This window comes from Astyanax mexicanus, chromosome 22 (assembly GCF_023375975.1).
Source record: "Astyanax mexicanus isolate ESR-SI-001 chromosome 22, AstMex3_surface, whole genome shotgun sequence".
Classification (NCBI taxonomy): Eukaryota; Metazoa; Chordata; class Actinopteri; order Characiformes; family Acestrorhamphidae; genus Astyanax; species Astyanax mexicanus.
In genome coordinates, this window is record NC_064429.1 from 35601330 (window position 1) to 35628037 (window position 26708).

General features: G+C 36.3%; 1 protein-coding gene across 3 annotated transcripts in view; it reads left to right on the top strand.

The window, feature by feature from the left end:
- Positions 1–6941: 6941 nt before the first annotated feature.
- Positions 6942–26708, top strand: part of susd2 (sushi domain containing 2) — a 41166-nt gene continuing 21399 nt past the window's right edge. Inside the window, exons 1-10 of one of the 3 annotated variants that reach the window (XM_049470581.1) lie at positions 6942–7351; positions 11775–11973; positions 13537–13685; positions 15704–15871; positions 20057–20231; positions 21373–21574; positions 22498–22583; positions 23804–24072; positions 24637–24780; positions 25564–25722. In XM_049470581.1, coding sequence (XP_049326538.1) covers positions 7282–7351; positions 11775–11973; positions 13537–13685; positions 15704–15871; positions 20057–20231; positions 21373–21574; positions 22498–22583; positions 23804–24072; positions 24637–24780; positions 25564–25722 — 1621 coding nt within the window. In that variant the 5' untranslated portion in view covers positions 6942–7281. The remainder of the gene's footprint in view (positions 7352–11774; positions 11974–13536; positions 13686–15703; positions 15872–20056; positions 20232–21372; positions 21575–22497; positions 22584–23803; positions 24073–24636; positions 24781–25563; positions 25723–26708) is intronic. The other 2 variants (XM_022664716.2, XM_049470582.1) reach the window with 2 other exon arrangements.

The following is a 26708-nucleotide window of genomic DNA, read 5'->3' on the forward strand; positions in this document are numbered from 1 at the left end:
AAAGTAAACCAAACACAAACGAGAGAAACTAGAGAACAAACAAACAAGTACTAATGATATAAACAAACAGGGAGGAAAACAAAACAAAGAACTAAACAAGAACCAGAATAAAAACTAAACTAAACAGGGCAGGGATAAATCTATACATGGAAAACAAACAAGAGGCTAAACTAGACAGGGAAAACTAAGCTAGACAAGAATAAATAAACTAAGCAGGGCAAGGGAGAAAACAATGGATAATAACAGGGAACTAGAAATAAACAGATAAACACAAAACAGGGAACTAAAGGGAATAAGAAACAAGAAGATATAAACAAGGAACTAGGGCTAAGGCTGAAATCACAAAGAGACACGGAGAGACAAACAACAGGGGTTAGTGCAAAGACCGACGAGGGACAAGTGGTACAGGGGATCTAGTATATAACCAAACAGGAAACACTCTAGAAGTGGAAACACCTGGGGAAGGGGCGGAGCTACAAATGAGAGCACAGGTCACGTGGGGAAGACACACAGAGACACGAGACAAGGCCAGGACGTGACACACCCCAGCCAGAGGGATGGTCTCGCCAGACCGTATTCATATACAGAGGGAAATGGGCTAATTTTAAAGATCGATTCGTGTTTAATCTATATCGGATTATTCAAAGGAAGATCGATTTAAATCATAGAATCAATTTTTTTTATCACACCCCTACCCCTACGCCACCTTTTCCTGCGATTACAGCTGCAAGTCGCTTGGGGTTTGTCTCTATCAGTTTTGCACATCGAGAGACTGAAATTTTTGCCCATTTTTCCTTATAAAACAGCTGGAGCTCAGTGAGGTTGGATGGAGAGCGTTGGTTTGTGAACAGTAGGGCTGTGAATCTTTGGGAATCGCACAATTCGATTCAGAATCAATTCTTGGGGTCACGATTCGATTCTTTCAAATCGGTTGGATTTATTTTTCTTTATCCTCCATACTTTAGCAGTGCAACAACAAACACCGTTACACGACACTACACACCCCTCTGTAGCCTAATAGGGAGAGGCAGTAAGAGCACTGTCGCGCAGAGCTTTTTAACTGTCCCACGGAGCTCAGCCATTGTGGCGCGGAGCTTTTTGACTGTCCTGCGGAGCTCTTTAACTGTTAAAAAGCTCCGCATAACAGTATGAGCTCCGTGCAACAGTATGTGAGCTCCGCGCGACAGTGTGAGTTCAGCGGTACAGTTAAAAAGCTCCACCCGACAGTAGCTGAGCTCCGCGTGACAGTAGGTGAGCTCCGCGAGACAGTTAAAAAGTCCAGACCTGAATCCAATGGAGAATCTGTGGAAAGAGCTGAAAAAAACTGCACCACTAGTGAACAGCAGTTTTTTTCAGCTCTTTCCACAGATTCTCCATTGGATTCAGGTCTGGACTTTGACTCAGCCATTCGAACACGTGGATACGTTTATTTGTGAACCGTTCCATTTAGATTTTGCTTTATGTTTTGGATCATTGCCTTGTTGGAAGATAAATCTCCGTCCCAGTCTCAGGTCTTTTGCAGACTCCAACAGGTTTTTTTTCCAGAATGCTTCTGTATTTGGCTCCATCCATCTTCCCATCATTTTTATCCATCTTCCCTGTCCCCTGAAGAGATGCTGCCACCACCATGTTTGACAGTGGGGATCGTGGGTGTGTTCAGGGTGATGAGCTGTGTTGCTTTTACGCTAAACATAACATTTTGCATTGTGGCCAAAAAGTTAGAATTATGTTTAAATCTGACCACAGAACCTTCTTCCACATGTTTGGTGTGTCTTCCAGGGGGCTTGTGGGAAACTTTAAACGAGACTTTTTATGGATATCTTTGAGAAATGGTTTTCTTCTTGCCACTCTTCCATAAAAGTCAGATTTGTGCAGTGTACAACTGATTGTTGTCCTATGGACAGATTCTTCCACCTCAGCTGTAGATCTCTGCAGTTCATCCAGAGTGATTATGGGCCTCTTGGCTGCATCTCTGATCAGTCTTCTCCTTGTTTGAGTTGAAAGTTTAGAGGGACGGCCGGGTCTTGGTTAGTAGATTTGCAGTGGTCTGATACTCCTACCATTTCAATATGATCTCTTGCACAGTGCTTCTTGGGATGTTTAAAGTTTGGGAAATCTTTTTGTAACCAAATCCGGCTTTACACTTCTCCACAACAGTATCTCGGACGTGTCTGGTGTGTTCCTTGGTGCTCTCTGTGCTTTAAAAAGAACTCTGAGACTCTGATCACAGAGCAGATGCATTTATACAGAGACTTGATTACACACAGGTGGATTCTATTTATCATCATCAGTCATTTAGATCAACATTGGATCATTCATAGATCCTCACTGAACTTCTGGAGTGAGTTTGCTGCACTAAAAATAAAGGGGGCTGAATAATATTCCACGCCCCACTTTTCAGTTTTTTATTTCTAAAAAAAAGTTTAAAATATCCAATAAATTTCGTTCACTTCACAATTGTGTCCTACTTGTTGCTGATTCTTCACAAAAACATTACAATTTCATATCTTTATGTTTGAAGCCTGAAATGTGGCAAAATGTATATCAGGTATTTCTAGCAATCACTTTCATCCCAACATCATGAAAGGAAGTTGTTTCTAAGGTACCGTTAAAACTCGTTTGTTTAGCGTTAGGTTCTGAAAATGAGATCAAAGACTTTTTCACCTCTTCTTTTTCAGTTAACTGTCTCCAGGGCCAATGCAAAACTCTCTTAAGCCTTTTTTACTGATAGTGAAAGCAACTTAACTGATCAACCAGGTAAATTACACAGTAATTTTATTATCAATCAACCGAGTCATTTAACAAGTCACGCCATGTAAATGAAGTAAGGAAGCGATCAACTGTCACTTTAATGTACTGCTTCTTCTGCCAGTGGAAATGTGCATATCGTGGCGGTGGTTGGGGTGTGGTCTGGAAATTGCAGTAAAATATGACTATGTTCTGTTCATTTCATGTATGTTATGACCAGCGGCATCACTACCCCCTTTTTTACTATCCCTCTAAAACAAGTCCCAGCACCCCTAAAAGTAAAAGCATAAAGTTGTGGTTTGGTTGTGTTTTTAATGGAAGTGTGTCTCTAATAAGCTTAAAATGTTAAAATCTGAGAAAAGTAGAAAATTAAACACTGTTTAAAATATATAGCAGTGCACATGCACAATCAAATAGCATGGAATTAATAATAATTTTAAAATTAGATCGTATGACAGTGAATGCAGCTTGATCTACTAAATAAAATAAAAAAGTAACTCACCTTTCCTCTGTATATAATAGTTTGTGTGCCTGTTTTGAATTTAAATGGACCTTTTTCTTTTAAAAATTACACACCTCAGTTTAGCTTACAGTGTTTTTTTAACCTGCTCTACTTGTTTGAGATGTTGATGTTGATATTTCAAGAATACACGACTGCAACAAAATTAAAATAGTATATATGTGATATAGCACACCCATGTGATATAGCACACACATTCTCTTAACTAATGTTCTGAACCATCTGAAGTGGTTTTATAAGACAGGCCGGGGGGAATTTGTCTGATATTGTTTAATGAATTGCATTTTATAATACAAACATTGTTTATCCAAAATACAGTTCATATTTAAAACTTTGAATTGTCTCGCGCTCCTGTCCTGCCTGATGTGACTGAGTGATGCTCCAGTGCTCATGCAAAACTCTGTTCAGCTTTTACTGATAGTGAGAGCTTCTTAACTGATCATCATGGTGCACAGGAATTTTATTATCAACCATGTCATTTTAAAACAGGCAAATTATTTGACATTGTCCTGCAAATTATTCTGTACAACTGTCTGCTGTTTCCCAAATGATCTCGCTTCTGTTCTGTTAATTAAAATGTGTTGTGGCGTGCGAGAGGAGAGGTCCACACAAGGCAGCATGGATCTTTTAGGCTTAACACACATTACTGCACTTAAAAGCACACAGTGAATGACGACAAATACGCTTAACATGGTGAAAACCCAAAGAGAGACTGACATGGTAAATAAATGAGACTTACTCACTTAAGCCCTGAAGTTTACAATTACAATTCCATCTTAAATTCTGATAATTTATTATTTCATCTTCTGCTAATTTACCATTCTAGCATAAATTCTATTAACTTATTATTCCATCTTAAATTCTGCTAATTTACAATTTAATCCTAAATCCTGCTAATTTATCGTTTTATCTTAAATAATGCTAATATACCATTGCACCTTAAATTCTGCTACTTTACAATTTAATCCTAAATTCTGCTAATTTATCATTTTATCTTAAATTCTGCTAATTTATTATTCCATCTAAAATGCTGCTAGTTTACCATTCCATCTTAAATTCTGCTAATTTACCATTCCACCTTAATTTCGTTTTATTTACAATTCCACCTTAAATTCTGGTTGTTTACCATTCCATTATAAATTCTGATAGTTTACCATTCCACCTTAAATTCTGGTTGTTTACCATTCCATTATAAATTCTGATAGTTTACCATTCCACCTTAAATTCTGGTTGTTTACCATTCCATTATAAATTCTGATAGTTTACCATTCCACCATAAATGCTGCTGTGGTGACCATAGTCTATGGTTGGTGAGCTAATGCTGAGAATGCTGAGCTTTAAACTGAGTTTAAAGCTTTATAACTGAAGTTAAACAAGTTTAAAATTAATGTTTTCGATACTGAAACATTTAATATTGTTCTTTGTTGAGGAAACAAGTAAAAAAAAAAATAAGGAAATTATTAAACATTAATAAACTATGATTTCCCTTAAATGCTCCATAGGAACCCATTCATTTTGGACTAATAATATTGAAATGACTACGAACCGCTAGAGGGAGCCCGCGAGTGACTTAATGGATGGGAGTAAATGGAGCTAAACGGCTAAAAAACAAAAAATAAAAATAGTATTTATCTATTTGTTTAGGATATTCTTTAAATTTTGGTAAATATAATTATATTATTTTTGTAAAAATTACACAAAACCTACCTACATTTGTTCATTTTTCCACAGAAAACGGATTTTAGGCAGTAAAGGCGCTAGCATTGATGCTAATGTGAGCTGATGCTGATAGTGATAGTCAGAGAACTGAGTTTAAAAGCTTTATAACTGGAGTTTAAAAGCTTTAAACGTTATATATGTGGTACTGAAACATTGAATATTGTTCTACATTGAGAAAACAATTACAGTTGTCAGTATGAAAATTATTAAACATTAATAAACTATTATTTTTCTCAAATGCTCCATTGGAACCCATTCATTTTAGACTAGCTTACTCAGCTTGTCAGCAGTTTTATTATTCTGAAAATAATTCAATTCATTTTAAACAAAACAAAATATACAAAGCTTTATGCTTTTTTATCATACTTTCCCTTCCACCTTAAAAAGATGCATGTATTACATTGAGCCTGTAGTTGATGTTTTAGAAGTGCTTTGTAGAATTTATATACGACTACTTATATTTTATAGAAGTGACAACCAGTCCACATAAAACTACTCCTAGATTCTTATATGAATGTTCTGTTCCACCTTAAAAACTGAAGACGTTTAGTTTAAAAGGCCTGAAACGCTTCTTTAAGTCTGTCGCCACCATAGACTGTATATAAGGGAAATCATAGTTTATTAATATTTAATACTTTTATTAATATTTAATACTAAAAATTGTACTTGTTTCCTCAACAAAGAACAATATTTAATGTTTGAGTACCTAATATATCACATTTAAAGCTTTTACACTCCAATTATAAAGCTTTAAACTCTGACTGTATCTTTATAAGCCTCAGCTCACAGTAGCATTAATGCTAGCGCCTTTACTGCCTAAAATCCGTTTACTGTAGGAAAATGAACAAATATAGGTATGTTTTGTTTGCTTTTTAAACAAAGTACATCTTTCTACTTCACAAAATAAAAAGAATATCCCGGATAAATAGATAAATACTATTTTTAATTTGAGTTTTTAGCCTTTTAGCTCTATTCACCCCCATTCATTGAGGTCTCACTCGCGGGCTCCCTCTAGCGGTTAATAGTAATTTGCTGCTATAATGGCAGAGAGCCTATAGAGAGGAGAATTCCCACTTAAGGATGTCTTTGCGTTTGTCTGACACTAGAGGGCGCTCCTGAGTAAGCGAGTCTAAAATGAATAGGTTCCTATGGAGCATTTGAGGGAATCATAGTTTATTAATGTTTAATCATCTTTATACTAAAAATTGTAATTATTTATTTATTTTAATAAAAACATTTAATATTACAGTACCGTATATATAAAGTTTAAAGCTTTGAAACTCCAGTTATAAAGCTTTTAACACTTCTATACTTTGACTCTAGTGTCAGCTTACCAACCAGTCAACCATCCAAACCACGTTTTCTGTAGAAATATTTATAAATATAGAGCCATTTTATTTTTTTTACCTTACTTTCTTAAACAATATACTTTATTCTGCTTTTTAAAAATTAAAGGAATATCCTGGTTAATAGATACATATTATATAATATTTATAATTTTGGCTTTTTGATAACCTTTGATTTGACCCCAAGTAGATATTTATAAAATGTAAAAATAAAATGTGATTATAATTTTAGGTAATTTTTGAAAAAAAAAAAAAATGAAACCTATATAATAATTGATTTCGTCAAATAAAAGTAAGAAATGTCACAAAGTCTTTGATACTTTTGAATTTTATTTGAATCCCATTATTTATTTTTCGTGTTTGTTTTCTGCTTGTTTATTTTATTTTAGTATATTTTGGCCTGTTGCTGCTTTTGTTTAACTTTGTTGTATATTATTAAATACAATAAAAAATATATATATAAATACTATTTAGAATTTCACTATAAATAAACATTCATTCATATTATGGTAATAGAGAGACTTTTATGAGAGACTTTTATTATGAAGGGCGGTGTAGGGGGTGTGGTGTGACGCCACGCCCCCTGTTTGTAAGTTTGTAGCAGAGAGTTTTATACAGTCTGAGGAGTTTAAGAGAGATCAGACCTTTGATCTGCGTTTTATATTTAAATCATTCTTTAATTAATGCGTCAATTAATGAAGATCAATTAGAGATTAATTAATCACGCGCTTCACTACCTACTGACTGACTGACTGTGCACAGGGGGCGTGCACGTGCTCTCAGTGCTGTGTGTGTGTTTGTGTGTGTGTGTGTGTGTGTGTGTGTGTGTGTGTGTGTGTGTGTGAGTGAGAACTTTAACACACTGCAGGAAGCAGAAGGGTAAACCTCGTAAGTGCAGGTTTTTAGTATCTGAATTCAGTTTGTTTAATAAACTGATGATCAGACAGGATGAAGCTCCTGCTCTTCCTCACCTTCCTCTTCCTCACCTGCTGGATTCAGCTCAGCTCCCTCACTACAGGTGAGTTCCTCACAGATATTAAAATTAATTAATCACCTGTCAGATTAACTCTAATTCTTCTCTTCTCTGCTGAATCTGAGTCTCAGTCCTTAATCATGTTAATCTAAAGAGCTAAAGGCTAAAGCTGCTGTTTCCATGTGGGTCAGCCAGACCCAGTCTTCCTGTAGCAGTTTTTTTATCTCCAGTTTCTAAGAGTCTTTTGAGGTTTTATCACTAATTTCTCTAAAAAAAAAAAGAAAGAACTTCTACTTTTAATAGTTACAGAGTTCTCTGTGTTTTATCTGTGTCTTTTTCTAGTTATTATTATGATGATAAAAGTGTGAATGTACTGAAAGTGTTTAAAAGTGTAAATTTGCTCTTTAAAAAAATGACATTTAAAAAAAAATCTTCAAAACTCAGTTTAATTTATTTTCTGTTTTTAAATTTCATTTCCGCTTTTTACTTTCTTTATGATCTTAGTGTTTTTGTAGCTGCTTTAGGTTTTATTATTATTCTAATTATTTATCTCTATTTATCTTAATTTATTCATCCTATTATTCTGAATTATTTTATCTCTTCTTAATTAAATCTTAGTTGTTTGCTTTGCTATTGTTTTCTTGTTTTGTTTTTATTATTTTTTCTCATTTTAGCTTAACCTGTTTAAATACTTGATTTTAGTTTTAAATTTAATTTTAAGTTTATTTTTAAGTTGTAAATGTTCAGATGCATTAAAATTAATTAGGATTAACCTCAATGTATTCCCTAGTAAAAATAAAGCTTTATTGAAGTTTATTTCCATTAATACTTACCAGCTGTAAACTGTTAACCAATTAATTGTTTGCTAAAAAAAATCATTTTTCAGTTTTAAGTTTTTACAATATACTAATATACAGCTCTGGGAAAAATGAAGAGAGCACTTCAGTTTCTGAATCAGTTTCTCTGATTTTACTATTTATAGGTTTATGTTTGAGTAAAATGAACATTGTTTTTTCATTTGATAAACTACAGACAACATTTCTCCCAAATTACAAATAAAAATATAGTCATTTAGAGCATTTATTTACAGAAAATGAGAAATGGCTGAAATAACAAAAAAGATGCAGAGCTTTCAGACCTCAAATAATGCAAAGAAAACAAGTTCATATTCATAAAGTTTTAAGAGTTCAGAAATAATCAATATTTGGTGGAATAACCCTGGTGGTTTTTAATCACAGTTTTTTTCATGCATCTTGGCATCATGTTCTCCTCCACCAGTCTTACACACTGCTTTTGGATAACTTTATGCTGCTTTACTCCTGGTGTAAAAATTCAAGCAGTTCAGTTGTAAGGGGTCAGGCTGCACCGCCAGCTGCCAGCACTGTTCCCCAGGGAGACTCCAAATCCCAGAGTTCCAGGAGGTAATCAGGTCCAACCATCCACACCTGCTGGTTCCTCTATATAAGGCTGAACTTTCTGCTTGCCTTTGTCACACCTTTTTTGCGTGCTGACCGGTATGGTATTCTTCTGACAACGGCAAAGACAAAGACAAAGGCAAAGGCAAAGGCAAAGACCACTCCCAAGGCAAAGACAAAGACAAAGGCAAAGACTACTACAAAGGCAAAGCAAAGTCCAGTCAAGTCCAGTCAAGTCAAGTCAAGTCAAGTCAAGTCAAGTCAAGTGAAGTCCAGCCAAGTTCAGTCAAGTAAAGCCCAATCAAGTCAAGACCAGCCAAGGCAAAACAAACAGCCTCCTAAGCCTTAGACAAAGGGCTGGCAATAAGATTGGCAGAGTGGAATTGTTCACCACCTACCTGAAAAGAAATAAAGGGAATTTAAGTTTATTTGGTTTTTGGGAAGAGTTTTTTAGTTTGAGCCACACCGCATGGTGTCTCCTTTGTTTGGTTTCCCGCCTTTTTCTTGTATTGCTTTAAAGGGCGTAATTCCAGCCCTCACCTGCACTCTCCTGGTGGCGCAGTGATAGAGTGTTGGACTAGTAACCCAGAGACTGCTGGTTCGAACCCAGGTCTGGGCAGTTGCAAAATCACTTGCCAAAACACATAAAAGTAATACAATACATACATAATAATATACAGATAAATAAATATACATACATAAATAAATATATAAATACTTAAATATAAATAAATAGAACCCTGTTTTCACGGGTTTTCCTCTCTGCGCTTGGGTCCGATCCCTGACCGTCCCGTTACATCAGTTTGGTGGTTTGATGGTTTGTGATCATCCATCTTCCTCTTGATTATATTCCAGAGGTTTTTAATTGGGTAAAATCAAAGAAACTCATCATTTTTAAATGCTCTCTTATTTTTTCCTCAAAGCTGTATACACTTTTTTTTTTTTTTACAACACTGAATATAATACTTTTATCAGTTGAGGTGTGTATTATATAACTAAACAAACACAACTGAAGACATAAAAAAACTAAACATAACACATTTGTAACAAACATATATAAATAAATAGATAAATATATATTAAATTTATTATTATGAGTATTTTATATAATGTAATTTCCTGCTAAGAGAAAACTGTAGATCATGTTCAGAGTCTGTTTCAGGCTTTAAAAAGTGTTTTAAAAAGAGATTTTGTGTTAAATTAAAGCAAACTTCCCCAGTTAAAGTAAAACTCAGACTGTAATAGATTAACTCTTGGTGAGCGTATGTAAATCAAAACTCTCACCCGACTGAATTCATTCATAATATTATCATAATACACTCTTACTCTACTGAATTACAGCTCCTACTGAACTTACTTATAATAACAGAGCTTTATATTAATATTAATATTGTGTTTTATAAAAATATAATTCAGGAACTTTACAATAAACCCATTTAATCCCAGTGGTTACAGGACTGATCATTAATTACATGTTTAGTTGTAGTTATAAAGCTGTAAAAATGTTACTGAATGATAAATCAGTGTGTTTCTGCTCAGTGGTTGAATATAAAGGCTCATATTGAAGTGTGTGTAGCGCAGTGTCACATGTTTAAACACTGGGAGCTCATTTCTTTTGCTTTTATAATACGTTTTAGTATAAAATATACTTAAAGTATGTGTTTTAGTCATATACTATATTTATTTAAGTATTTTCATTTATATTAATACTGTATATCATCACTCTTCACCAAACTGCCTTCCTTACAAGAAAAGGAAAGAAAATCCCATTTTAATTTATATATTATATATATTTTGTAAATAACACAATAATAATATACTATATTATTGTGTAATTCTCTCTCTCTCTCTTTATATATATATATATATATATATATATATATGGTGGTAAAATGGGGTAAATTTTGTCGTGGAGTTTAAACTCTATACTCTTAAGAAACTTTTATAATGTGGACATTTTTTATAGTGTGAAATTAAAAGCAGTCTAGTATTGAGTCAGTTGTAAAATTAGAAATTAAAGCTCTTTAGAAGCTTATAAAATGGAACTAAATTCTAAGTAAATTTTAAAATGTGGTAAGTAATTTGACGTGTAATTTAAACTTTATAGTATTGAGTAACTTTTATAATGTGGTTAACTTCATATTGTGGAATTTAAACTCTGTTATATTGAGTACATTTGCTAATAAAGAATTAAAATTAGTGTTTGGTTACTTTTTATAGTGTGGAATTAAAAGTACTCTATGGAATTACCCTTTGGGTAACTTTTAGAATGTGGTAAAAATGTATAATCCGTATGATGTGGAATTAAAATACAGTCTTATTAATTACGGTATCTGTTACAAGGGGGAAGTATACAGGGGTTGGACAATGAAACTGAAACACCTGTCATCATTTTAGTGTGGGATTTTAGGTTTCATGGCTAAATTGGAGCAGCCTGGTGTTCAATCTTCATTAATTGCACATTACTGCACCAGTAAGAGCAAGAGTGTGAAGGTTCATATATCAGGGTAAGAACACAGTTCTGCTCTAAATACTGCAATGCACACAACATTATGGGAGACATACCAGAGTTCAAAAGAGGACAAATTGCTGGTGCACGTCTTGCTGGAGCATCTGTGACCAAGACAGCAAGTCTTTGTGATGCATCAAGAGCCACGGTATCCAGGGTAATGTCAGCATACCACCAAGAAGGACCAACCACATCCAACAGGATTAACTGTGGACGCTGTAAGAGGAAGCTGTCTGAAAGGGATGTTCGGGTGCTAACCCGGATTGTATCCAATAAAAAACATAAAACCACGGCTGATCAAATCACGGCAGAATTCAATGTGCACCTCAACTCTCCTGTTTCCACCAGAACTGTCCGTCACCACAATACATTATTGTGCTCTAAAACCAGGTGTTATAATAAAGCTTGTTATCGGCCAATAAACTGATGGATGGGTTTGTTGGACATGGATTAAAGAATTTAGCTCTGCAGTGTTTATACTGTGCAGTTCTGAGTTTATTATCGTGTGATTTAGGGTAATTAATAGTGTTTAATGCTGTTGTAGCTCAGTCCTGTGAGGGGCGCTGTGGAGAGAAGCTGGCCGGGTGCTCCTGTCACTCCACCTGTGAGTCTCTGCAGAGCTGCTGTTCTGATATAAATCAGTTCTGCCTGGAGATCTCGCCTCACTCCGGTTCTCTGCTCGGAGGAACCGACTTCAGAATCCTTAACGTCACTTTCAACCCGGACTCACACCTGAGCTGCAGGTAAACAACCAAAATCAAGAAGACGTGCGTAGGTGCTGCCGAGAGAGGGAGCTTTTCATGGCAGGGGTGCAGATTTCAAATTCAGCACCCCCACCAGGAAAAGCACCCCCTCTCGGGAGAGGCTGCAGGTGACGTGACTATTTTACATTATGTCTTAGGAGTCAGCATAGCTTAGAAAAGTATCTTGGGTTTTTTCATTTTCTTTTCATGGCGAGGTTGCAGATTTCCTCACTACTATGGTGCCGAATTCAGTACCCCCGCCAGGAAAACCACCCCCTCTCGGAGCGTATTTTTAAGTGAAGTTAAAGCGCTTTTATCAAAAAGACGGTGCGTATATGATGCCGAGAGAGGGTGCTTTTCATGGCAGGGGGTGCAGATTTCGACACTTCTATGGGAGGCTGCAGGTGACATGACAATTTTTTTTTATTATGTCTTAGGAGTCAGCGTAGCTTAGAAAAGTATCTTGGATTTTTTCATTTTCCAAAAAACGTTAAAGCCAAGAAGACGTATGTGTAACGTGGGGAACAGACGGGAGGCGGATTTATATGCGGGTAAGAACAAGACTTTAATAAATAACAAATAAACAAATAAACAAACAGGGGAATAACGAATAAATATATATACATAAACAAACAAAGAGCTAAACTAAACAGATAAGTACAAAACAAGGTTAGGGAATATATACAAAGGATAAATACGTAAATATGTACAAAACAAGGAATATAAACAAACAAGAGATATAAACAAATAATACAAACTAAACAAAGAACTAGAAACGTGGAGAAGAGCAAATAGGATACGTGGCAAAACTAAGCTAAGACGTGACGAGACAGACAACGTAGGAAGGTGCAAAGACCGACGGATAAACAAGGACTAAAGTGAGCTATAAATAGTAACATGAAACACTGAACACCTGGGGAAAGGGCGGAGCTACAAATTACACACACGTGAATACTGCTTTGGTACCGATTTCAACACCCCTGCCAGAAAAAGCACCCCCTCTCGGGAGAGGCTGCAGGTGACATGACTATTTTCCACACTCCAGCAAGAACATAGCAGACGTATGTAGTCTAGTATGAAGATGATCCGTGCAGAGACTCAAGAGAACTCCAGATAAACTCCAGCCCAACTAAACTTCTTTAATATATTTACATTGTTCTGTATGCAAAAATACATTCATTTTTAATTAGCATATATGCAGCTGAAATACTAGGGAACAGCCTAGTGCAAAATCCCAAATTATATTAAAAACATTAATATTTTAATATTTTAATATTATAGTCATTATGGCTTTTAGAAAAATGTGTTTTGGGGAGGGGGGGGGGGGGGTGTAGTGCACTATAGGACTCTTTTGTCCTTAATGGCTTTATTTTTATTTTTTCCCCTTAAATTACTTTTACTTTTATACTTTAAGTTTAAGTTTTGAAACCAGTACTTTTACACTTTTACTTAAAGAGTTAAGGGTTTTACTTGAGTTGATACTTCATCTTCTACAGAAATGTTTTAAACCCTAGTATCTCATCATTTCTGTAATGTGTGTGTGTGTGTGTGTGTGTGCTGCAGGTTTAAGTCTGAGATAGTAACTGAGGGGTATGTAGATGAGGGCGGAGTCGGTCACTGTATTTCTCCGATGCTGTTTGAGTCCGGTTGGATTCCGTTCGAAGTTTCCACTGACGGACTGAATTACAACAGAGTGGGCAGGTGGCTCTCAGGTGATTAAAATATATTTAGATAATCATACAGTGGCTTGCAAAAGTATTCATACCCCTTTAACTTTTTCACATTTTATCTTACAACCACAAACTTAAATGTTTTTTTTTTTTATTTTAAGTGATGGACAAACACAAAGAAGCACATAATTTTGAAGTGGAATGAAAAATATACATGGTTTTCAGATACGTAGTAGATCCGCCTGCAAGTCTTTTGGGGTTTGTCTCTACCAGCTTTCTGCATCTAGAGACTGATGAGAATGATTTTTCCTCCATTCTTCTTTATAAAACAGTTGAAGATCAGTCAGGTTGGATGGAGAGCGTCTTGTTGCGAGTTGTACAGCGGGCGGTGTTGTGCCGATTCTGTTTGCGAAGCGGAGTCGGATTCAGCAGGGAGTCGAATTCGGCGCAGCAGCAGCAGTGTGCGGCACCTCGCGGTCCGCGGCGTTAGTTCTTGTTTAAAGCGCTCGCACTAACCGCAAAATACGACAGAAAACACTGAGAAACTGCAGAATTCTGTATGGGATTACAATATGAGCGCGAGGAAGATGAAAGAGAAACAGGAGATACAGTGTGTGAGAACATTTACCTGTGAGTAGCTCATTCCAGAAATCTCTCTCTCTCTCTCTCTCTCGCACGTTTTTTAGATTGATCTCTCAGATAAGTTGTGTGAAAACTAATAACAACTAGCAAGCCCACCCTAAAAACATTTTAAAGCTCACCTTCCGCGAAAATCCGATTTTTCTTGTTTTTTGTGGAATACAGTAGGTCTCTCCGAGTTGAATGTGTACACCTGCACATTAAACTGTTTTGCAGCCCCCATTGTCTGCAGGAGCTAAGCAAAGAAATCCCCCCTCCCCCCCTCCGAAAAACGGGTGAATTTTGAATGATCTTTCTGCCTACGTAGGCAGAAACTCACAGACCAGCCCACCTTGGCTCAAGAAACTCCCAGAGGCGGAGCTGAAGCGACGCAACATCACCGCTCATCAGTTAGGAGGTGGGAGGCAGTGAGCGGCAGAGCGGCGGAGGGGCGTCGCAGTGCTCCTAGCCAATCAGAGGAGAGATATTTGCATGCTGTTTGCATGTATGAATATTCATGAGCAAAGCTGGAATCCGGTCATTTTGGACACACCCCTAAAACAGTCCATTAAAAAAGAGCTATACAGAGACACCTGAGCACTTTTTTTTTACAAAAACGGCTCACATGTCATTCATTCATACTAGAGACCACAACTAGACATTTTAAAATGAAAGAAAAAACCACGGAAGGTGAGCTTTAAAACTTACTGAACTGTTGGAGAAAAAATAAAAACAAAATAAAATTAAACTATAATTTAAAAAAAATGTAATCACGTAGCTCTGGGGGCACGTGAACTCCTCTGCGTTTGACTTGCAGCATTGTGTGTAGCTGTTCTTAAAAATCATTTTAATTAAATAATAGTTCTATGCTTCTATGTTACAGTGTTAATAAACATAATTCTGATCATATTTCACTCATTCAAACAGCCCGAAAACAGCCAGTTTATGGGGCGGATCGGGTCGGGCTCGGGTTCATAACGACAGTTCGTGGTTCGGGTTGGGTCGGGCTGGGGCAGAATGTGCACGGGCTCGGGCTGGGTCGGGTCAGATTTTTTTGGGTCCAATCTAAGCTGAGGCCTTCAGAGAACAGCTGCATTTATACTGAGACTAAATTACACACAGCTGGATTAACTCTATTAACTAATTAAGACTTCTGAAGGCTGTGAATTGAGTGCACTGGGTTTTTTTTAGGGTTTTCAGAGTAAAGGGGGCTGAATACTTTTGCATGTCACAATTTCCAGATTTTTATTTGATTAAAATTAAAAAATATATATATTATTTTCGTTCCACTTCACAATTATGTGCTACTTTTTGTTGATCTATCACTATTTAAATGATAATTTCACAGTTATTACTGTCAGACTTTGAAAGTATACTGTATATATTTGTATTTATTTGATTGATTAATTTATTAATTGATTGATTGATTGATTTTTGACCAGTGCATCACAGTAAGCTGAGTCCGCTGTATAAGGTCGTCCTGGGGAACGGGACACAGTGGCAGTATTACGGGACGCCGGGGGTCGGAGGGGTTTTACAGATGATTTGGATCCCCTCATTAATAAACGCAGAGAGAGTCAATATCGAACTGTGGGGCTACGAGGAGACCGGTGAGTATAACCACTCAATATATAATATCACAATACCTACATTTAGAGTGTTATTAATATTAATATTCACTCTAATAATGAGAAACAAACTGTAGCTCCGCCTCCTTTAGCAGTGTATAATATCACAATACCTACAATTAGAGTGTTATTAATATTAATATTTACCATAATAATGAGAAATAAACTGTAGTTCCGCCTCCTTCATCAGTGTATAATATCACAATATCTACATTTAGAGAGTTATTAATATTAATATTCACTCTAATAATGAGAAATAAACTGTAGCTCCGCCTCCTTCAGCAGTGTATAATATCACAATACCTACAATTAGAGTGTTATTAATATTAATATTTACCATAATAATGAGAAATAAACTGTAGCTCCGCCTCCTCATCAGTGTATAATATCACAATACCTACATTTAGAGTGTTATTAATATTAATATTTACCATAATAATGAGAAATAAACTGTAGCTCCGCCTCCTTCAGCAGTGTATAATATCACAATACCTACAATTAGAGTGTTATTAATATTAATATTTACCATAATAATGAGAAATAAACTGTAGCTCCGCCTCCTCATCAGTGTATAATATCACATACCTACATTTAGAGTGTTATTAATATTAATATTCACTCTAATAATGAGAAATAAACTGTAGTTCCGCCTCCTTCAGCAGTGTATAATATCACAATACCTACATTTAGAGTGTTATTAATATTAATATTCACTCTAATAATGAGAGACAAACTGTAGCTCCGCCTCCTTCAGCAGTGTATAATATCAAAATACTTACATTTAGAGTGTTATTAATATTAATATTCACTCTAATAATGAGAGACAAACTGTAGCTCTGCCTCCTCATCAGTGTATAATATCACAATATCTACATTTAGAGTGTTATTAATATTAATATTTACTCTAATAATGAGAGACAACTGTAGCTCCGCCTCCTTCAGTGTTTAATATCACAATATCTAGAACTGGCAGTTAGACAGTTGCACCACCCAGGAGCCTCATGTAGAGTTTCTGCTATATGGGCCCTTTAATCGAACTTTTAGAGAGTGGGGAAGAGTATTCTCATGTCCTTGAAGTTGTTATCTGTGTTCTGAACGCTCAGCTGTAAACCTCCAGACTGACCTTCGTATTGAAGACGAAGAGTGAAATAAATCTGATAGGAGCTGATAAGTGAGCAGTAAACACCAGTACAGACTCACTATTATAACACAGTGAATTCTAAAACACCAACATGAACTAATTATTTTATCTACATATTTTATAAGATTCTTTGTCTTTATCTGATTTTACATAATGTCACTGCGTATAATATACAGTACCAGTCAAAGGTTTGGACACATCTCTTCTTATTCAGATTTATTTGTTCTTTATTTTTATTATTAGTGTGTCTAAATCATTTTAAACTTCTTTCAGACTAACTGTTTTAGTTGGGATTTTCTTTTACCTTTTTTATCTTATTTATTTAGTCCTTTTATTTTTTATTTCTATCATTTACCTTCTTTATAATCTTAGTGTTGTTTTTGGCCACTTATGTTTTTTAGCCTTCTGTTATTTTGTATATCCTCTTGAGACCCTACGTCCTCATAACTGGACATTAAATTTCTGCTTCTCTGCAACATGATAATAAATTATTATAATATATTTTTTAAAACGTTGACCCTTTGGCCTCATATACAGATACTGTCCATAACAACCAGTGTTTACATAACAACATTGTACTCAATTGATTAAAAAAAGATGGTGGGAATCCCACTCAGAGGTTTTTACAGCCAGTCAAGGCAGATAAATGGTCCAGGTAACAATTCTCATTGAATTTTATGTTTAAAAGTAGTTAATTTTATTCTCTGTAGAGTTGGGTCCTTCTGTTCCCAAATGGCAAGAATAATTTTTAATCGGTTTACTACTGTCCCCATATAAGGACATTGTCTTTTGCAAAAACGATTTCCTGTACGTAAGTTGAAGTTTAGTTTTTATACTTGGTAGGTCCTGCTAATCTCAAATTGTTAGGATAAATTAAAAATAGACGCTAAGCAAAAGTCTGGGTCTCAGGAGGATAGGTGTTTATTTTATATTATTCTAATTATTAATCTGCTTAAAATTTTAGCCTGTACACTTATCCTTTTATTTTGAATTATTTTATTTATTCTTAATTAAATCATAAACTGCCTTTGGTATTTAATTATTAAGTTCCTTATTTTAGCTTAACCCGATTTAAGTACATGATTTTAATTTTGATTTTAGTTTTTTTTAGTCCCTTTAAATTGGAAATGCTCGCCTGGATTGAAAATGAGAGTTTCCCTCAATGTGTTTATAAATGAAAAAAAATGTTGATTTATTGACTATTGATTATTTTATTATAATTTGTATTAAATGATAAAAGAACACACATCTTTATACCATATTTTAAGAACTATAAGGTGCACCATATTATACGGCACCCTATCAATGACCGTCTATTTTCTGGTCTTTTTTTAAATACATAAGGCGCACCGGATTATGAAGCAGAGTTAAAAAAAATATTTTCTTTCAAAGTGAAATGAGCCCTGGATAATAATCTACACAGATTTCAATCAATCAACCTTTATTTAAACTCAGAGTACATCGAGGGTGGCCCTCATTTACAATGCAGCCAAGCATTTACATAGGGAAGGGATTGACAGAAACAACAACAACAAAAAAGTAGATAGATAGATAGATAGATACATACATACATACATACATACATACAGACAGACAGACAGACAGACAGACAGACAGACATACATACATACATACATACTATTCATTCATTCATTGATTGATTGATTGATTGATTGATTGATTGATCGATTGATCGATTGATCGATTGATCGATCGATCGATCGATCGATCGATCGATCGATCAATCGATCCCGGGGGGAAATTCTTGGCATACAGCAGCAGGTTACACAATACACAAAGTTAAAAAATATAAAGATACATATAAATACAATCAAATAAGAAATAGAATATACAGTGTAAATGTACAGTCTTTGTGTGTGTGTGTGTAATGGAGATGGAGAATGGAGGTAGTGCAGTTGAACACAATAGACAGGGAACACCAGTTGATGTGCATAATGTGAGGATAACTGATGTCAGCCAAACAGAAAGTGCAAATACACAGTTATATAATAATTTAAATTAAATTAAACAGTGCAAAAGATACGTAAACAGTAGATGACTTAACTAGTGAATGAACTACTAGTGCAAAATATGGTAGAACTATAAAAAGTGTTCTAGGCATCAGCAAGTCTGAGAGTGTGTCCATAGCTGGGGGTGTGTCCATGGTGTGGCCAGAGTGGCCGGAATGAAAAAGTTTCACAGAGTCTTTAGTTTGCTGTGCTGAGAGGAGTTGAACAGTCTTATGGCCTGAGGAACAAAAGACTTTCGGAGTCTGTCTGTGGAGCAGGACTGGGACAGCAGTCTGCCGCTGAATGAGCTCCTCTGCCTGGTGATGGTGCTGTGCAGAGGGTGGTGAACATTGTCCATGATGTTCAGCAGAATAAAATAGAATAAAATAAGTAATAAAAACAGCATTATAATAGGGTATAAGAATTATTTTAAAAAGAGGATAATAATAAAAATATATATATATTAAGATATAAAACAAAATAAGGTAAAAAAATAATAATTTAAGGGTAGGAATCATAAAATCAAAGGGAAAAAAAGGAAATAGAACTAATAAAAATTCACCTATAGATGAATCAATTAAAAAACTAAACACATAAAATAGTAAAATATAAACAAGCAATAACTATAATAAAAGGAAAAGTAAGAAACCAAAATGAAATAAAACCTACTAAAACAAACCAACATAAAAAACTAAAAAAAATATATATATATATTTAAATAATATATATATAAATAATAAATAAAGAAACTTAAAACATACCAAAGATCATAAAAAAAAATTAAAATGAGCTAAAACAGTGGCGGGCTGTCTAAAGGTGATTTAGTGACTGAAAACTCCAACATTGAATTATAAAGGGTTTTCTAACGTTTGACAGGTGTAAAATATTGGTTTACTGATTGATTGATTAATTGATTCATCGTCCTCTGTAAGCTGAAGAAAACCTTAAAAATTTATTTTATTTTTTACTATAAATGAATATAAATGATTATATTGGTATATGTGTTCTGTGTTGCAGGTGAGCCGTACTCGGAGCACTGGAGAGCAGAATGGACGTATTTATACACTGTAGGGAGGAATGTGAGTAATACTGGAGCCTTCAGCTTCACCCCGAGACCCTCAGAGAAACCGCTGTCTGACTGGCACATGGGCAGCATGAGGGTCAGCCCCAGCACCAAACCCGACGGAGCACGGTAACACCACCCACTACACCACTTTAGCCCCTCCCCTTTAAGAATACAGCAGTTTAGCTCCACCCCTTCAAGAATACAGCAGTTTAGCTCCACCCCTTCAAGAATACAGCAGTTTAGCTCCACCCCTTCAAGAATACAGCAGTTTAGCTCCACCCCTTCAAGAATACAGCAGTTTAGCTCCACCCCTTCAAGAATACAGCAGTTTAGCTCCACCCCTTCAAGAATACAGCAGTTTAGCTCCACCCCTTTAAGAATACAGCACTTTATTTCCACCCACTCAGCCTACAGCAGTTTTGCTCTGTATATGAATATGCAAAAAATAAGAAATATATGATAATATAACAATTCAATTCACAGGACTTACCATGAATTACTCAATATTTACTATGAATTGCTCAGTATCTACTATAAATTACTCAGTACATACTATAAATTACTCAGTATGTACAATAAATTACTCAGTATCTACTATAAATTACTCAGTACATACTATAAATTACTCAGTACATACTATAAATTACTCAGTATGTACAATAAATTACTCAGTATGTACTATAAATTACTCAGTATGTACTATAAATTACTCAGTATCTGCTTTGAATTACTTATTATCTACTGTGAATTGTTGAGTATGCACTATGAATTATTGAGTAACTACTATTAATTATTCAGTATCTGCTTTGAATTACCTAGTATCTACTGTGAAATTGTTGAGTATTCACTATGAATTACTGACCGACTACTATGAATAATTTCGTAAGTACTATGAATTGTTGAGTATCTGCTATAAATTACTCAGTATCTACTATAATTTGTTGAGTCTCTACTGTGAATTATTCAGTATCTGCTATGAACTACTCAGTATCTATTATGAACGATCTAGTGTCTACTATGAATTATTTAGTGTCTACTATGAATTATTTAGTAACTACTATGAATTATTTAGTAACTACTATGAATTGTTGAGTATCCAATATGAATTATTCAGTATCTACTCATGTATAGGTATTGAGTATTCACTGTAGATTACACAATATCTGCTATGAATTATCCAGTATCCATTTAGTGTGTGTGTAATTGGTAATGTGTGTGTGTGTGTGTGTGTGTGTGTGTTCGTGTGTGTGTGTGTGTGTGTGTGTAGGAATGTAAACGCTCTGTGGAATGGGGCTCATGCTCTGGCGTATCACCTGGAGGAGGGGTTTAGGCGGGACTCGGCAGGCTGGGCTCTGGAGAAATGTGTTCTGTGGGATAAAGAGGAGAAAATCATCCCCAGCTTCCTCCCCGAAATCACCGACTGCCCCTGCACCCTCGCCCAGGCCCGCGCCGACACCGGCCGCTTCCACGTCAGTGCACCAACACTGCTCACCAAACACCACCAAACACTACCGATCACTGACAAACACCACTAATTACTACCAAACACTACCGATCACTGACAAACACCACCGATCACTTACAAACACCACCAAACACCACTGATCACTTACAAACACCACCGATCACTTACAAACACCACCAAACACCACCGATCACTTACAAACACCACCAAACACCACAGATCACTTACAAACACCACCGATCACTTACAAACACCACCAAACACCACAGATCACTGACAAACACCACCGATCACTTACAAACACCACCAAACACCACAGATCACTTACAAACACCACCAAACACCACAGATCACTTACAAACACCACCGATCACTTACAAACACCACCAAACACCACCGATCACTTACAAACACCACCAAACACCACAGATCACTTACAAACACCACCGATCACTTACAAACACCACCAAACACCACAGATCACTGACAAACACCACCGATCACTTACAAACACCACCAAACACCACAGATCACTGACAAACACCACCAAACACCACCGATCACTGACAAACACCACCAAACACCACAGATCAATACCGATCACTGACAATTACCACCGATCACTGACAAACGCCAACAAACACTACCGATCACTGACAAACACCACCGATCACTACCGATCACTGACAAACACCACCGATCACTTACAAACACCACCAATTACTACTAAACACCACCAGTCACTGACATAATAACATCGACATTGTTTTCTACCAAACACCACCAGACACCACTTTTCACCACCACACACTAACAAACACTACCAAACATAATTTTCCACCAAACACCATCATTCACAGCCAAACATAATTATTTAATACCAAACACCATCATTCTTCACTAACGCTGTTGGTGTTATTGTTTTAGACTGATTACGGCTGTGACATCGAGAAAGGCAGTGTTTGTACATATCATCCAGGAGCTGTGCACTGTGTCCGATCAATACAGGGCAGGTAACTCCTACCTCACACATTATACCTCACACCAGAGTTCTGTTCTGGTTAAATATTCCTCCTACAAATCCTGAAGTAAATGTATCGTTGGAATAGCAGTACTATGGTAAAATATGATTTGAATAGCACTGCTGAGGTAAATGTATGGTTAGAATAGCCCTGCTTAAGTAAATGTGTGGTTAGAATAGCACTGCTCAGGCAAATGTATGGTTAGAATAGCAATGCTCAGGTAAATATTGAGTAAGAATAGCACTGCTGAGGTAAATGTATGGTTAGAATAGCACTGCTGAGGTAAATGTATGGTTAGAATAGCACTGCTCAGGTAAATATTGGGTTAGAATTGCACTGCTAATGTAAATGTAATATTAGAATAGCACTGCTTAGGTAAATGTATTATTAGAATAACACTGCTGAGGTAAATGTATGATTAGAATAGCACTGCTGAGATAAATGTGTGGTTAGAATAGCACTGCTGAGATAAATGTGTGGTTAGAAAAGCACTGCTGAGGTAAATATATGGTTAGAATAGCACTGCTAAGGTAAATGTATGGTTAGAATAGAACTGCTGAGGTAAATGTATGGTTAGAATAGCACTGCTCAGGTAAATATTGGGTTAGAATAGCACTGCTCATGTAAAGGTATGATTAGAATAGCACTGCTCAGGCAACTGTATGGTTAGAATAGCACTGCCCAGGTAAATATTTGGGTTAGAATAGCACTGCTAATGTAAAGGTATGATTTGAAAAGCACCGCTGAGGTAAATGTATGGTTAGAATAGCACTGCCCAGGTAAATATTGGGTTAGAATAGCACTGCTAATGTAAAGGTATGATTTGAAAAGCACTGCTCATGTAAAGGTATGATTAGAATAGCACTGCTCAGGTAAATGTATGATTAGACTAGCACTGCTGAGGTAAATGTATGGTTAGAATAGCACTGCTGATGTAAATGTATGATTAGAATAACACTGCTGAGGTAAATGTTTGATTAGACTAGCACTGCTGAGGTAAATGTATGATCAGAATAACACTGCTGAGGTAAATGTTTGATTAGACTAGCACTGCTGAGATAAATGTATGGTAAGAATAGCCCTGGTGAGGTAAATGTACGACTGGAATAGATCTGCTGGGATAAATGCACAAAATCTTTATGTTGGTGCATCCCTAACTAAAAAGCGAAGGTGCTTCTGTTTAAATAGATCTAAATCTTGTTTCTCTGCAGTCCTAAATATGCCGCCGGTCAGCAGTGTTGCTACGACCACACCGGAGCTCAGGTCCTGACCGGGGACTCCATCGGGGGCAGTACCCCCGACCGAGGGCACGACTGGGGGGCACCACCTTACCTGAGACCCCCCAGAATCCCGGGATTATCCCACTGGAAATACGACGTCATCACCTTCTACTACTGCTGTCTGTGGTCCGATAACTGCGACTATTACTTCACCCACCGACCGTCCAGCGACTGCAGGACCTACCAGCCCCCTAAAGCTGGTGAGATATCAGCTATCTACTCTGTACAGCTCTGAGAACTTCAGTTTCTGAACCAGTTCCTCTGATTTTGCTATTTATAGGTTTATATTTGAGTAAAATTAACATTGTTGTTTTATTCTATAAACTACAGACAATATTTCTCCTAAATTCCAAATAAAAATATTCTCATTTAGAGCATTTATTTATTTGCAGAAAATGAGAAATGGCTGAAACAACAAAAAAAAGATGCAGAGCTTTCAGACCTCAAATAATGCAAAGTTTTAAGAGTTCAGAAATCAATATTTGGTGGAATAATCCTGGTTTTTAATCACAGACCGGCAGTGGTCTCTTATTTTTTTCAGAGCTGTATATATTCAAATTTAATAGCGAATCATTATATAAATATATGTTTCAGACAGTTTAGAATGTACTTCAGAGGTAAAGACGTAATGTTGACAAGTTTTACTAAAGGAAATGTAAAAAGATTTAATTGAAAGTAGTTTTTGAGCATTTTTTATTATGAATTAATTATGAATTAATTTTTTTTTTACATATTTGGTTATTCTTATTCTTATTTTTATGCAGCCTCGGTGCTCGGTGACCCACATTTCATCACGTTTGATGGAACGGCGTACACGTTTAACGGTAAAGGAGAATACGTCCTGCTTCACTCTGAAAACTATAACCTCACCGTGCAGGGCAGGACCGAGAACATGACCTCAGAGAATGGTAAGATTATTATATATACAGTACACGGACTCTGAACACTCAGAGCTCCTGGGTTTAGTTTGGTTTAGTGTTAACCTGATTTATTCATTACACAACTTCCTTTGAAGGAGAACTCTTGTGTAAAATGGAGTTTTGTTGTAGTAAAACATGATAAAAAAGTTCTTACTTTTGTTGAAAAGCACACCTCCGCTCTCTAGCAGCTTTCCAAGATCCAGTATTTTTGTGCTTTTTGCCCAGCACTTAGATGCATATTTTACCCCTGCAGATAAATCGTTTTTTCCACAGTTATTCAGGCTCAAAGTAGCTCCACACGTCATTGGTACAATTATTATAGGTGTATTAAACACCTTCCTCAGTGTACAGTAAATAAATGCACTGGGTGCCAGTGCTACGCAAGGAGGCAGGCTACACGGAGTCTATGTATATATGTCTACGTCATTATCAGTACAGTAATGGCGGCGCTCGGAGCTGAAGCTAGCGTAATGGGATGTAAACAGTGTTTTTAATAAACTTCTTGTGCAGTTTTAAAGTTATTAATGCCTCATTTTAAATGTCATAGCTCTCCAGATTCTAGCAATCAGGGGATAAGCCTGGATAATGGTGTAAAAATGCCATTTATTGGGGCAAAATATGCCCCAAAGTTGGTTTTGTACAGAGAGCTGGGAAAAAAGCACAAAATTACTGTATCTCAGAACGCTGTGGGAGAACAGAGGTGTGCTATTCATCAAATATAAGAACTTTTTAAGAACTTCTTTAAGAAGCTTCCGGCTCCCTCTGTTTAAGGTTCCTCCATCATGGCGACTCGTCTGTGCTCCGTGGCAGCGAGGGAGAGGGACTCTGATGTAATGGAGGTGAGGCTGACGGACAGGCTGGATCACCTGGAGGTGTTAATGAACCAGCGGGTGCTGAGCTTCTCCGAGCAGAGCTGGATTGACCTGAAGGGTGAGAACTTCCCCTCGATCACTGTGGACAGGTAGCCTCTGTTCAGCAGGGTGTGGTCACCTGATCAGGTGTGGGAAGAGCCAAGAGTAGTAAGAGCTGAACATAGAATATTAATAAAATGTTAGACTAGATTAGCTCTGAGCGTGTAGCTTAGTTATTTATAGAAATAACAGGAACCCTGGATACCATATAAACATACTGGATACCACATAAACACACTGAATACCACATAAATAACAGAAACACATTGAATATCACATAAACAGACTCGATACCACATAAACACACTGGATCACACATAAACCACAGAAACACATTGGATACCACATAAACCACAGAAACACACTGGATACCACATTAACCACAGAAACACACTGGATACCACATTAACCACATAAACACACTGGATACCACATTAACCACATAAACACACTGGATACCACATTAACCACATAAACACACTGGATACCACATTAACCACAGAAACACACTGGATACCACATTAACCACAGAAACACACTGGATACCACATTAACCACATAAACACACTGGATACCACATTAACCACATAAACACACTGGATACCACATTAACCACAGAAACACACTGGATACCACATTAACCACAGAAACACACTGGATACCACATTAACCACATAAACACACTGGATACCACATAAACACACTCCATACCACAAACACACTGGATCACACATAAACCACAGAAACACACTGAATACCACATAAACACACTGGATACCACATAAACACACTGAATACCACATAAACACACTGAATACCACATAAACACACTGAATCTCACATAAACACACTGGATACCACATAAAAAAAACATTGGATATCACATAAACACACTGCATACCACATAAACCACAGAAACACACTGGATACCACATAAACCACAGATAGCACCAGAACAGTAAAGAGCGCAGTAGTTCAGCAGATACGCTGTGAGTAATTAGTGGA